The sequence below is a fragment of the Gymnodraco acuticeps genome, unplaced genomic scaffold, assembly GCF_902827175.1.
Source record: "Gymnodraco acuticeps unplaced genomic scaffold, fGymAcu1.1, whole genome shotgun sequence".
In the NCBI taxonomy this organism is placed as follows: domain Eukaryota; kingdom Metazoa; phylum Chordata; class Actinopteri; order Perciformes; family Bathydraconidae; genus Gymnodraco; species Gymnodraco acuticeps.
Window position 1 is genome coordinate 1 of NW_022991932.1, and position 14733 is coordinate 14733.

The 14733-nt window shown below is 39.3% G+C and overlaps 1 protein-coding gene across 3 annotated transcripts in view; it reads left to right on the forward strand.

Annotated features, from left to right (window-relative positions):
• Positions 1–2039: 2039 nt before the first annotated feature.
• The window catches only part of myom2a (myomesin 2a), a gene marked incomplete at its 5' end in the record, with an annotated part of 52904 nt that continues 40210 nt past the window's right edge, over positions 2040–14733 (forward strand). For all 3 annotated transcript variants that reach the window (XM_034200249.1, XM_034200251.1, XM_034200250.1), the window contains 8 exon segments: positions 2040–2178; positions 2600–2751; positions 4694–4786; positions 9900–9988; positions 10071–10109; positions 11507–11671; positions 12470–12631; positions 13976–14117. In XM_034200249.1, coding sequence (XP_034056140.1) covers positions 2040–2178; positions 2600–2751; positions 4694–4786; positions 9900–9988; positions 10071–10109; positions 11507–11671; positions 12470–12631; positions 13976–14117 — 981 coding nt within the window.

Genomic DNA, 14733 nt, shown 5'->3' on the forward strand with positions numbered 1-14733 from the left:
AAGTACAGGTATTTGGGTTCAACATGTAAGAAGTCAAAGTAAAAAGTCGTCAGAAAAATAAGTATTGGAGTAAAGTACTGATAACAGAAAAATGCACTTAAGTACAGTAACGAAGTATTTGTACTCCACTACTTCCCACCTCTGAATGTCAGGCTATTTTAGGTGTAAGGTAATACTGAAGCCTCTTCTAGCTGCACCGAGTCAGGACGGCACTTTACTGCAGTGTTACTACTGTATCTGATAGTATTTAAATGTAATTATGTGTGTAAGTGGTGATTATGGGGTTGTAGAGCTTGTTAGTCTATAACATGTGTTAAATTAACTCGGATGAGCTAATGGAACATCCTTATCTAGGGTAAAATATTGCAAATAAAATGCAAATGTTAAATTTTCCAGAACTTATTGAACAAAAAGTATGTACAGGAAGAAACAAACGTCTAAATGTACTGGTGTTTGACACCAAGTGCCACTGAAATGATTCATGTTAAATATAATAGATACAAAATGTGTTAGGAGTTGGTTCACAGATTAATAGTGTATAAACAAAACCCTCTGTTTAGAGTTTCAATGTGCAAAAACACATGTAATGGTTGATTTAACTACAACAACCAAGTGCAATCGAACATATAGCGTATGACATACAATCACCACATGTTTTATAGTACAGTGTTTTTCAAAGTGGGGGCCGCCAGGGGGGTCACGCAAAGTTTGAGGGAAAGGGGAATTTTTCTTTTTTTAAAGTTACATTTATTTTTATTTTGTAGATGTTATCAATTACTGCATATCTATCAATCTATGTGTCCTTTGATGCCAATCTTTTAATATTTTTTATTTATGAATATTTTATTTTATTGTTTTTAAATCACACGACCGCCCTTCAAGCCAATCAGAATCGAGCTGCCGCTACTGAGAGTGGAACTGAGTATCTGCTCAGCTTTTGGAGCAAGTGAGAGCGAGTGAATATTTCGCTCTGCAGCTGGATGAGAGCACGGATGTAGCAAATATTGATCTTTATATATATGAATATAAATATGTGTATTGTTAATATTACTGTTGAATATTATATATAATATTATTAAGGCATAAGTAGCTTTCAAAAATGCTAAAAATGTTAATTGTTCATATTAATGTTCAAAATTATATAATATTATAAAGACAGAAATCACTTTAAAAATGCTTTAAAATATGTTTACTGTTGATATTACTGTTTAATATTGTGTTAAGAATGTTATAACAGAGACACAATGAATGACAAACAAAATATAAATACAAAAAATGTTTAGAAGAATAACTGATTATTAATTATTATACAAATATATATTAAGAAAATGTATTAAGCTGTATGATGTCATATTTTCCATCATAATGTACTCCATTTTAAAAAAAAAAATGCAACAGGGGGGGGTCCCCGCCAGAGGTTAATGCTATATGGGGGTCCCCACCAGAGGTTAATGCTATATGGGGGTCCCCGCCAGGGTTAATGCTATATGGGGGTCCCCGCCAGAGGTTAATGCGATATGGGGGTCCCCGCCAGAGGTTAATGGGGGGTCCCCGCCAGAGGGTTAATGCTATATGGGGGTCCCCGCCAGAGGTTAATGCTATATGGGGTGTCCCCGCCAGAGGTTAATGCATATGGGGGTCCCTCACCAGAGGTTAATTACTATATGGGGGTCCCCACCAGAGGTTAATGCTATATGGGGGGTCCTTGGCATGGCAAAGTTTGGGAACCCCTGTTATAGTACATCTTCTTGTGTTTTCCTCTTGTTTTTAGATGTGTGTGCTTCATATTTCCTGTTTAGTTAGGATGTTTCATATCAGGCTGGGATAAAAAGCTGTGAGGGAAGTTTTGTTACTTGTTCTTGAACTATTTTAAACAACAAATAATTTTATCATTTTAAAACTTAAATTGCCTTCTGAATAGCTGGCTTCTCTTCGATTACACCCACATATCATTCTGTTGTCGAGTGGAGGCATGTTTAATTATATATTTGGAGTTGGTTTCCTGTGTAAAACTGTATTAATGTGAGTTGTGTGTGCAGGAGTGCAGAAGATGGAACGGAGGAGTACCAGAGAGTGAGCACGAATGTTGGGAAAGGACTGACGGTGATCCAGGAGGAGCTCCACAGGATGAGGATGGCCACCAAGGCCCAGGTGGAGAGTCTGAACCTGCAGAGAGAGGTGAGGCGTCTGGAGGGGTTTGATCAGTGTGTCTGCTATTTATATGGAACCAATGAGGCTGGCCAACGACATCATCTCTGAGCCCAGTCGTGTCCTGAAATGAAAATATACATGTTTCATCATTAAATAAGAGATACAGGGTCCCACAATTCAATTTTGTTTGACAGATATATAATGCACTTTAAAGGTCTTATGCAATTATAATGGTCAAATGTGTGTTTTCCTGTTTCTTGCCTTAAATATAGGTATTTTATGATGTTGCAAATTGAGCTGCTGTGATGGAAGAACTATTTTGATTGTGTTAGATTTGTTGATAATGTCATCTGGTACATTTTGATGTTGGCAAATAAGAGCTTTAAGATGAAGTCTTTCTTTCTCTGTGCTACAGACGTTCAATTGACCCACTTCACTCTCTCTCCAGGTTAAGGAAATGATGTACAAGAAGGTGATTCCATCAGAAACCCCGAAGATGCCGGACTTCCTGGTGGCTCTTCGACCTCACACCGTGTGGGAGAAGACCCCCGTCAAACTGTTCTGTACCGTGGAGGGAAACCCCAGGCCCGTCGTCAAATGGTCAGAAAAATCACATTTCACTGGAGCGCGTTCAACTCAGTTCAGAGACGACACATTTAAAGCATGTACCAACACAGTCTCACGGCATTTCATTACATGTTACTTGTTAAACGCTTTTATCCAAAGCGACTTACATACTCAATACTGTGGGTAATCCCCACAGGAGCAATTTGGGGTCAAGTGTCTCAGGGACACAACGACATGCTGACTGCAGTGGGGTTTGCACCTGTGACCCCCTGATCCTAACACCAAGGCTCTATCCACTGCGCCACACGCCTCCCATTTCGTGTTATAGTCACGAAATTAATTGAATCTATTTATTCGTGTTTACCAACACGATTTCGCACTTTTTTTTTCGTGTCACACAGAAGGATTTTAAAAGCAATGTAAATAATAACAAATTAGAAGGAAAAACAGATTTTAAAAAATACAGATTTCAGTATTCTGACACAGAACAATTTTAGAAGCAATGTATTTCTATTGGTAGTATGTTTCGTGCCTGCACCAAATAATAACAAATTAGAAGGAGAAAAACAAAAAATACAGATGTCAGTATTCTGAGGCTCTGAGCCATTTCTTTCCCCGCAGACGGCAAAAAAACACAATTTAAAATAAAAGGGTTAGGCTTGGGGTAAGATATTGAGTAAGACAATGTTTTTATGAACCACACAGCTTCCGGTCTTCCAAGACCCGACCGGACAAAAAGACGTGGTGCAGGCACGAAACATACCAATAGAAATACATTGCTTTTAAAATCGTTCTGTGTGACACGAAAAAATGCGAAAATCGTGAACAGGAATCAATAGATTAAATTAATTTCGTGACTATAACATGAAATGGCGTGAGACTGGGTTGCATGTACTAGTGTTAGAAAAATATCACTGGTCACCGGCTTGAGCTTCAATCTCAGGATCCATGTATTTCTGATCCTCTCATATACATACACATACAGAGCATCAACTAGTTCCTGAACAGTGTCCTTCACATGCTGATACACAAGAGAAGGAGTTACACAGTCACAAGATGGAGCGGGTCTTCGAGGTAATCATGTACAAAATACTGAGTTTTTTCTCCAAATTCTGACTTTTTCTCAAAATCTCTAAATGTTCTCAAAATTCTGACTTTCTCTCAACATTTCAAAATTCTCTCACAGTCCCAAGATGGAGGAATAGAAAGCAGTATTCAATGTTTAGTTCAGATTAGCTCCACGTCAGAAATGAGCATGCTTGTCATATGTCTCTCTCCATAGAGGCTGAATCATCATGTTAATCACATAGCTATCATATGCCTCAAACAGTCCTGATGCTCTTCCAGGTAATCACACATCCTGTCATGTTCACAGCTACAGTTGGGATACCTTTGTTAGCATGTTACTCTCATATTGGAAGAGTAGGCTACATTCAGTATTTTCCCAACAGCTATTAACTTAGAACATCCAAGTTTAATCAGTAAGGTAACTTTAGTTCATGACATTTCTTTAAATCTTTAAAATGTTACTACCAAAGACCAATTTACACATACAAACCAAGCTACTTAAGCTAACAAAATTAGCATGTTTTACTCGTGATGGTTTTGATGCCATCTTAAATCTATGCCACGTTGTTGTATACATGTATATCTTAATATGTAGGCTCTAGTTAAGATGTTTTATGTGAGGCTCGGATGACATACAGTATTAATGCTTTTATCCTCCCCCAAAAAAGGTTTGTTAGCGTTTGTTAGCATTGTTAGCATTCCTTTAATCCTTTTTATACCAACCAATAATGTGCAGCATACCTTCCCAGTTGTCATCACGTTGTAAATACCTGCTGCTATATTTAAAAACACAACATATCTCTCTTTATTGTCAGGTGGACCATCGTGAAGTTATTTCTCTCCCAGACTGATTTGACCAGTTTACCGTGACAGTGTGTGGATGTGTAAAAACACTTTCTGTTTGCAGGTATAAAGGAGGAGCGCCCGTCGACCCACTGAGCGCCCCAGGAAAGTACAAGATTGAAAACAAGTATGGAGTCCACAGTTTGATCATTAGCAGGTAAGGAGCAACTCTTCAGAGACAAAACTGAATGTTCTGAACAAACACAGCAGTTTTTTTTATTTAGAGTTTCCAAGAACATAATAGTACTGATGATAATGTCAGCATTCTCCAAATGAGAGGGTCTGTATAGTAACCAGTCTTGCAAAGCGATGTTGTATAACATTTTATGATTTGGTTTGGTTTCCTTCCTCAAACAATATGTTAAGAATTATTTCTGCATTGAATTTATTATTTAAAATTCAATGCTGAGGCTTTTCAAGTTGCTTTACATAATGACATTATTTTTAAAATCCACAGGGAAGAAGAATTAAAGAGTGTTAAATAAAATACAAAACTTTAACAAGACATGTGGGTATTGTCCTCAGCATGGGGTGCCCCACACCTTTTTCAGCTGGGAGCTACTTTTAAAATGACCAAGTCAAAATGATCTACCTACATTAAAAATGCTAAACATATGTATATATATATACTGAGTATACCTTATGTTGGTGTACCTTGCATAACTGCATGAACCCGTATGGCACAATACAACTCTGTACATTTTTTGGTCATTATAGTCAATTTTATACCCTTTCTTTAGTAGAATTGTATATTGGAAGGCCAACTAATCAACTCACCGGTGATTTGCGGTTTGACGCAGCATGCGTGTTAGAATAGATGAGGGCCGTATCTCAATGTCGAGTACACATGCTGCCAGAGCCACTATTTCAAGTATCCTACGTCATCGAGTGCGCCGAATGCTGGGCATTTAACATGCATTTAAACAGTTCTTCGGCGCCACTCGATGACGTAGGATACTTGAAATAGTGGCTCTCCAGCAGGTTTACTCGACATCGAGAAACGGCTGAGATCTCAGACTGTCTTACTTGTACGTCAATCAAGTGGCAAATGCCATAGTAAGGATGGCTAAGGCTAAACTTATTTTTGTCTTTCAAAGCCATGCGATCTTGTTTGTTTGTAGCCTTTATTTAACCAGGTAAAATCCCATTGAGATCAACGATATCTTTTTCAAGGGAGACCTGCCGCACATCGGTTACACATAAAAACAACAGTAAACAAAAAGGACGTCATACAACATAATTACAGGGGTACAAATTACAACCTATTCACAATGACCGGTATCGAATAACATTTCATCTATCCGAGCTTTAAAATGATGCCGGGGAACCAAAATGCTCAGTTTAAAAAAATGAATTGCATAGTGTTCCAAGGGAGGGCAGTGCACATAAAAGCTTTTGTACCTAAAACAGTCCTAGCACATGTAATAAAAACACATCCTGGGATCTCAGGCAATAGCTACCTGCAACTCTCTGAGATCAGAGAGCAGATATAAGTTGGTAGTTTACCCAACATGGCTTTGTAGATAAACATGTACCAATGACTGAGCCTCCGTACAGTTAGTGAAGGCAAACCTGCCCTGGCATACAGGGCACAGTGATGAGTAAGTGCTTTACAGTTAATAACAAATCTCAGAGCACTGTGATAGGCGGGATCTAACTTGATCAGGTAATGGGTGATCTATCCACACTACCTTTGCGATCGACGTATTGGGCACCCCTGGTCCACAGCAATAACTGTTACATGTCTAATATGTGTCATGTGTAATTGTAAAGCACTTTGAGCACATGGAAAAGCGCGCTGATAAAAATGTAATGCATTATTATTATATAGAGTATGTAAGAAGATTTGGGGAATGAAGCATAGTGCAAATCTACCAATAAGTGCAATTTCAATAAAAAGTCAAGCTGCACTTTTGCCGGTTTTACTGTGAAAAAACATTATTCAAATCTTCACAGCTACCCAAGCTGCAAGAAATTAGATGGTGTCTTATAGTCATAACATCAACACAAAGGAAGAAACCATTGTACATTTCAATATAAACTGCTTGTACTTTTAATGCCATTTGGAGAGACAAGTGCATCGATGTATTTAGGAAATTAAAGTTTGAAGAACATGAAAAACTTGGAACAAGAGGGAAAGAAAAGGAGCAGAGGGGGCTGCAAGACAACTAATGCCAAGCCAAATAAGCTATGACTGTTTAATGTTAAATATTTCCGCGTTTTTTCTACACTTTTGGGGACAAAACTTAAAATGTCTGTGGCTAGAGAGAAGTAGAGAGGCCTGTTGAATAATGCCATTTAAGTGCATCGATGTATTTATGAAATTGAAGTTTGAAGAACATGAAAAACTTGGAACAAGCAGAAAATAAAAGGAGCAGGACGGGGCTGCAAGACAACTAATGCCAAGCCAAATAATCTATGACTCTTTAATGTTTAATATTTTAGTTCTTTCTACACTTTTGGTGTCAAACTTCAAATGTCCGTGGCTAGAGAGATATAGAAAGATCTGTTGAACTGAGAGGAACGACCGGCCTGTTGCCTGTTAGTCATCTTCAAGACTCCTCAGCTGTTCGCGTGGAAGTGCTGACATTTGCGTTATTTGAGCCATGAATTCCTCCCCTCTATATCTGTGGCATTGGAATATCTCCGCTCCCTCGTCGTTTGCATTACAGGGTCACACAGGAGACTGCCATTTAGGTGCCTTACTTTGTAGAAAAAGTATATTAATTCTCGTTTAGCGAACCATTGAAAATACCTCTATGAGAAGAAGACCAGACTGAGTGTATTTCCCCCACAGCTGGTCGAATGGATCGTCTTTTAAAATAGTTCAGTCCAGGCTGAAGGTCACATTTCTTCCTTCTATTCTCACCCTCCTGCCTCAGAACACCTTCCTTTAAACGCTCCCAACATGTGAGATCATTTTCTAAGAGGCAGAGCATGATGTCTTATGCCGTAATCAAACATTTGACTCAAGGAGTTTAACAGCTGCCTTTAAAGAGCCGCTGTGGTGTTGCTGAAGAAAGACAGAGCTTATGTACTTATGTTTGACTCTTATGGTGCCAAGACTCAAAAGTGGGCTAATTTATCCGCTCCTTGTTCCCTCTATTACTCAAATCCTTGTTGTCTTATTAAGATAAATATGGATATGCCACCAATTGTTAGTTCAAAATGTCCATTGAGGATAGAAAGGAATATTTCTACTTTTAAAAACTCCAACCTCCAATATTCGAATACAGCTTTCTCCTCCTTCGGTTCACCTCGTCGATCACATGTGTTGGGTTGTTTTTTGGGTACATATGTACTCTTGATTTCATTCAATCATTATCATGGACACATAAAGACAATGGTAGAAACTACGATTGAACATCAATCAAAAACAATACAGTTAAAGACAGTGCTCCAGTTCAGTAAAGAGCGAACATTACAAGTCATTAAGTATTTAAGTTTACTAACAATTATTATCAAAGACAAATGTTAAGTATTCGCCTGATTACATTTTTTATTCAAAGAATTCATTAATTATATTGGTGTTTTCCTATTAACACAACCGACATCTATTTTCAGCAGTCAAATGTTTTTTTTTAACACTTTTTGGAATATTGTGAAATGATTACGAGCACACCATGAGCTAATGTGGCTTCTGATGTATGATCAGAAAATCTGCACTTCAATCTTTAGTCTTTGAAAACCCTGTGTTACGATTCGGGAAAGGTAGGACCCAAATGCAGACTACAAAAACGGAAAAAGGTCTTGAAACAAAAGCGAGCTTTATTTAAAAGCTGATAAACAAAACATGGCATAACTCGAAACGGTAGCACAGAAAACAACAACACAAAAACTGACCGTGAGAAACATGGAGGAAGACCGGAGAGACAAACATGAAGCGTGACGTGAAGGGAAACGAACAACGAACCGACAGGGGAACACAGGAAGAGACACGACTAAATACAGAGAGGGGTAATCACGGGACAAGAAACAGCCGGGCAGGGGAGGAGAAACACAAGGGCAACAGGTGAACACAATCAGACAATCAGACACACCAGGGAAACTAACGACAGGGAGGAAAACACAGGGAGAAGGACCAGACAAGAAACAAGGAGGAAAACACAGGGAGAAGGACCAGACAAGAAACAAGGAGGAAAACACAGGGAGAAGGACCAGACAAGAAACAAGGAGGAAAACACAGGGAGAAGGACCAGACAAGAAACAGGAGGAAAACACAGGGAGAAGGACCAGACAAGAAACAAGGAGGAAAACACAGGGAGAAGGACCAGACAAGAAACAAGGAGGAAAACACAGGGAGAAGGACCAGACAAGAAACAAGGAGGAAAACACAGGGAGAAGGACCAGACAAGAAACAAGGAGGAAAACACAGGGAGAAGGACCAGACAAGAAACAAGGAGGAAAACACAGGGAGCAGGACCAGACAAGAAACAAGGAGGAAAACACAGGGAGAAGGACCAGACAAGAAACAAGGAGGAAAACACAGGGAGAAGGACCAGACAAGAAACAAGGAGGAAAACACAGGGAGAACAGAACAGCTAAATAACAACACCAAACTCAAACCCCTTAAGTAGTGTTTATCTATCCTTATCACATGTTCTGTATTGGCTCGATCCAACTCTTTAGTGTAAACATTTTTATATTAAATTAACCAAGGCGGCATTTATTTTAAGGAAGCATCATTCCTAAATGATAAAGCCAATATATTTGACAAAAAACGGAAAGTTATGGATGTACATTGTTACATACATACATTTATATATTTGTTTTATGTACACACACTGGACAAATTGCTGCTCCAAAAACAAGTTAAACAAGAATGAAAACAACCCGTTTTCACTTGAAATAAGTACAAAAATCTGCCAAGGGAAAGTGTGCTTGGTAAGAGTTTTTGAAATAAGACGGGATATTTAGATAAATCAGATCTTGTAATCAGCTGGAGAACTCATTTTGAACTATATTTGACCAGAATCAGGAGATGTTGCGTTACAATATAAGCAGCAAATGCTCAAAGTGTTTCTGTGTTCTGAAAAAATATGTGTTTCATCTGAGATACGACTCAAAATAAGATTGTTTGACTTGACAAGATGATGCATTGTCTAAAAACAAGACTCGACATCTGACTGCAGTGTTACTCCTGAAGTTATCATGTCTTATAGCAGGCGTAGAGACAGACATATTCTGACTAGATCTTAGACACATATACTTGGCAAGATTTCAAGATGTTGTAGTGTAAGGTCATTTCCCCATGCTCTTTGCCCCTGCAGGTGTGCAGTGAGCGATACGGCTGAGTACAGCGCTGTGGCATCAAACCCTCACGGCACCGCCACCAGCAAGGCTACCGTCACCGTGAAGAGTAAGACCTTAAACTGGTTTATCTGTATCACTCAGATATTATAATAGTCTCTCTGTAATCATCATTGTGTTTTTCTTCACAGGAGCAGCAGGGACCGGGGAGTCCTGCCAGCTCAATTTAGGTGAGAAGAGAGAACGGGAAGTAGCTGAAAGATATGCTGAAGGAGGGTCTTTTTTAAAAAGTTTTATTGGACTCAGAGACCACCAGTTCAAACTCATGGGATCATTTGACAACGAAGAGCAGAGCATGTGATGATGAGGGATGAAGAGGAGAAGCTTTTGTCCTCGTCCAGACACAGACACAAACAAACAAGGACACTCTGAAGGATCTAGTTACACACTTCTGCTTAATGTGTTTAAGGAAATGAACCATTTTCAGATTGAGAAAATCCTTTCCTCCAGTTGACCAAATGTATCACAAGTATCTCTGCTGCCCTGTGGTCAGGTTAATGATTTTAAAATGTTGAGACACTTAAATCAGATTCATTATTGACTCAGATGTTGTCAAAATTGGAAGAGCAGTATTATTCTGCTCTCCTTTAGCCAATCAGTGAAAGAAAGAAAAAATGTAATCCTAGCTTTGACACTTTTCACAAATCAGTGATTTAATTACACTAACATTAAAACAATGTTGGAGTTAAGTTAAGAAAGTGGTTCCTAAACCGAAAGAATATAAATATACATCCAGGTGTCTTAGAAAGGGCAAATTATCCCCTAAACTGACATTAAGTGGTATTTTTTTCTCATCTAAAAATATTAAATATGAATAATAATACATTTTATTTCAAAGCGCTTTTCCAGGTGCTCAAAGACGCTTTGCAGTGGTTTGATAAAACATGATAAAATAGAATAAAGAATAGAAATAAAAAATAAATAAATATTAAAACAGCAACACAGCATAATCCACAAATGAAAAGCCAGTCTGAAGAAGTGTGTGTTGGTCAGTGTTTTGAAAGTGGGGGGGTCGGTGCAGTCTCTGATGTGTTGTGGAAGGGAGTTCCAGAGGGTGGGGGCAGCGATGGAGAAGGCTCTGTCCCCCCAGGTTCGGATCAGGTTAAATCCTTATTTTATATTTCTTTGTATAATTAGGATATCTTTAAATCCACTGATTATGGGATCTCTACCTTTCTGGTTTTAAGAATGTTCTTATCAGATCAGAACACAGAACTTCCAGAGACAACAACGTATACGTCCATATTTTACACTGCAATATCAATGTCAATCCTACATATCTTACATTATATCCACCTTTAAAATAGGTTCTCCCAAATGTAAATACAATATACTTAACATACAAGAAAGAGGCATAAAATAGCGCAATAAACAAATGGTTAATATTTATCAAATAGACTCTGTTTCTGTGAATATGTATCAAAATGATTAATTACATGTTTCCCTTCCCCAATACAATATACATAACATAAAAGACATCAAATCGTGCAATAGACAAATGGTTCACACGAAACAAATAGCCTCTGTTTCAGTGAATATGTGTTAAAATGATGAACTCCCTGCTCAGTGCCCCACCTGACTGAGATCCATGCCAGCAAGCTGGAGGTCAGTCTTTTGGACCGTTTCTCCGTCAGCTTTGGGACGGAGGGCAGCTGCATCAGCCTGGTCTGCTCCATGGTGGTGGTCCCAGACCTGCCCAACTTGCCCCCCCTTGCCCAGTGGTACCGAGACGGTAAGACAGCCCTTAATTCATTCATTAAGTTAAGCAGTATTTACCAGACATTTGGCTAAGTCCTCCCTTATCATCCAAAATCCTTGCTTACATGCAGTTGTTCTCCTATTGCCTTTAAGGAAGTAGATATTGGAGGGTCCATCACGTGCAATACATCGTCCTTTTTTAGAAACCATATTTTTTGAGTGCAAATACGTTGACATGTATTGTTTTAGTTTTGAAACTTTTTTAATTCTACAGTTTATCCACCTACCCAGTGTAGTTGTGCATTTTGAATAAGACAAAATAATAATAATAATAATACATTTAATTTATATAGCGCTTCTCATCTGCCAAGACAAATCTGGAAGCGCTTCACAGCAAAGGACACTGATACAATTTGAAAGATTACAAAAATAATAGTGCCCTCGATCCCAATTTGGGATTTTTTGTGTTGCAGCAGCGTAAAAAGACAAGGCATTGTACAATAGAGAAGTTTAAAGACTGGAAATAAACAATAGTTATTGATGGACCTTCTTTTAAGAAAATATCTCAATCACTGACCTGGTATCACATTTACCTTGGCATTAGTACAATGTGTTTACTTATTTAATTGTATTGTATGTGTGTTGGCCTCTTTTACCTTATTATGGTATCTATTATCTACAGTGTCCCTTAATGTCAGAGTGCTGTAAATGTTCCCATCGTTTGTTCAATGTGTTTTTATGCTGCTGCAATGCAAAAATGTCCCAAATTGGGATCAATAAAGTACTTGTTATCGTATCTTATGTTCTTCTGTTGCTCACTGTGTCTCTACAGATAAGCTTCTGAAGCCCAGCGCTCTGGCGGAGATGTCTGTGGGGGGGGGATCCGCCCGCCTGACGCTGCCTCAGCTGGCCAAAGACGACGAGGGTCTCTACACGCTGCGCATCTTCACCAAGGACGGCACCACGGAGCACAGCGCCTACCTGTTCGTCTCAGGTGGGAAGCATCTCTGCATCATGGAGCTTTTAATATCTATAAATCTAATCAAACGTTGGGTCACATTTTCTGGGAAATTAGCTTGATTGCTTTATTGCAAAAATAGATATTTAAAGCAAAGAACGGTGTCGTAGCAACTTCAAATCAGCTGCTGTCTAGGGAAAATGATGAGTTAGGCAAACATGCAAAGAACACAATATCGATATAAAGTCTTTTAAGATATTTTTTTTAATCTGTTTTTCCCCGAAACTGTGTCTCAGGGCTTCTTAATAAACTATGAATGTGTCATACTCACTGTAGGAGCAAACACAGTGGTGGTGGCTTAAAGCCCACCTCCGCTCCGCGCCGTCCGTTAGATGAGCCTGGTCAGGTTAATAAGATAATTAGTTCAAAACACCGGAATAAAAGTTATAACAATAATCTGATTTGAATGGTAAAAAACACCAATACAAGTTACAGAGTACTCTGGACTCCCAGTTCTACTGCTGTGCGATACAGATATCGGGACCAGCCAGTCAGAAACATAGATATATTTGGGGGCAGAGTTGTGCCGGTTGCTCCGCCCCCCCAAATTGGTCGATTTCACTCCTAAGCGAATCAGAGAGTCCGTGGGGAGGAGTTGTGTTGGTTGCTCACTCCCCTAGGTGTTCTTACTGGTTGGATTTACTTCGGCTCGGGCCCAATACAGCGAATCAGAGTTCTGGGAAAAAGTATTTTACTTCTGAACAGAGCGTGACAGCTTCGGAAGTAAACAAGGACAGAGTCAATCTTTATCTTGCACCTGAGTTCACTCCTTTACTTTCCCAAGGAATATTTCACACAAACTATTCTTTCCCAGACAATCAAACATTGTACACAGATATATTGGTGCCTGAGATTATATTGGCCCCAGAAAGAACCTTGAAAAGAATATGTGTGTGTGCTGGTATCTGGGTCAGTGAGTGTAAGTGAGAAGGTTATATACAGTATATAGGATTACTTGAAAACAGTCCCAAATAATACATGTTCACTTCAATACAGATTAAAATAATACGTGTTTACTTTAATACAGTTTAGAACAATATCAGTTTACTTTATCACTTAACGGGAAGAAACTCAGCTAACTGACGATAGGAATCATTTTTACCGAAACAAAGTAGTAAATTAGCCCTGAGCGAAAAAATGCTACCGCACTTAGCACAGAACTCTAGGTATAAATACTTTATTACTTATTGGATCTGCACAAACAAGATATTAGCTAGCAAGCTGAGATTCCACAGATTCTAGAGGTATTAGTATCATCACACTCGCGACATGGGAAGCACCATTATATCTACCTTATATCCTTACCTCCTTGCTCCCCAGATGCGGCGGCCCCTGTCTCTGGCGCCCCTGGTGCCCCGATGAGTGTGAAGGCGTACGACATCAACTCTGACTACTTGCTGGTGGCCTGGAAACCCCCGAACACCGTCAACGAGGCGGCCATCAGCGGATACTTCGTGGACAGGTGCGTCCCCGAAAACTCTAAGCACATGAACACGAGTACAGTCAGATTACGCTGCAATTTAAATTATTAAAAGTATGAAGTCACAGTATTTATTTAGAGCTGAACTCATTCATATTTTTAGACCAAATGACTCAATATCATTTGAAGGATTATCACCAATCTGCTGATTTAAAGGGCCCATGTCATGCTTTCCGGTTACTACCCGTCCCCTTGTGTGTTATGAAGGGTTTTCTGCATGTGAACGGTCTGCAGAGTCACAAACCCTCAAAGTACAGCCTTTAGCGAGTAAAACTCTAACACAGAGAAGACCTGTCTGTGCTGCCCCAGAACGCCTCGTTGGAGATTTCTCTTTTCCCATTGTTTTCTTCCTGGTCTAAGTGACGTAACGACGACCAAATGGACCAATTTGTCCGAATGGACCAATCCGTGGAGCTCCTCACACACACACACCCACACCCACACACACACACACGCACACACTCACGCACACACTCACTCAGCCTTATGTTTTCTCAGGCTGAGTGTGTGGCGAACTGTGTGGCTAACAGCCTGTGTGTGTGTGTGTGTGTGTGTGTGTGTGTGTGTGTGTGTGTGTGTGTGTGTGTGTGTGTGTGTG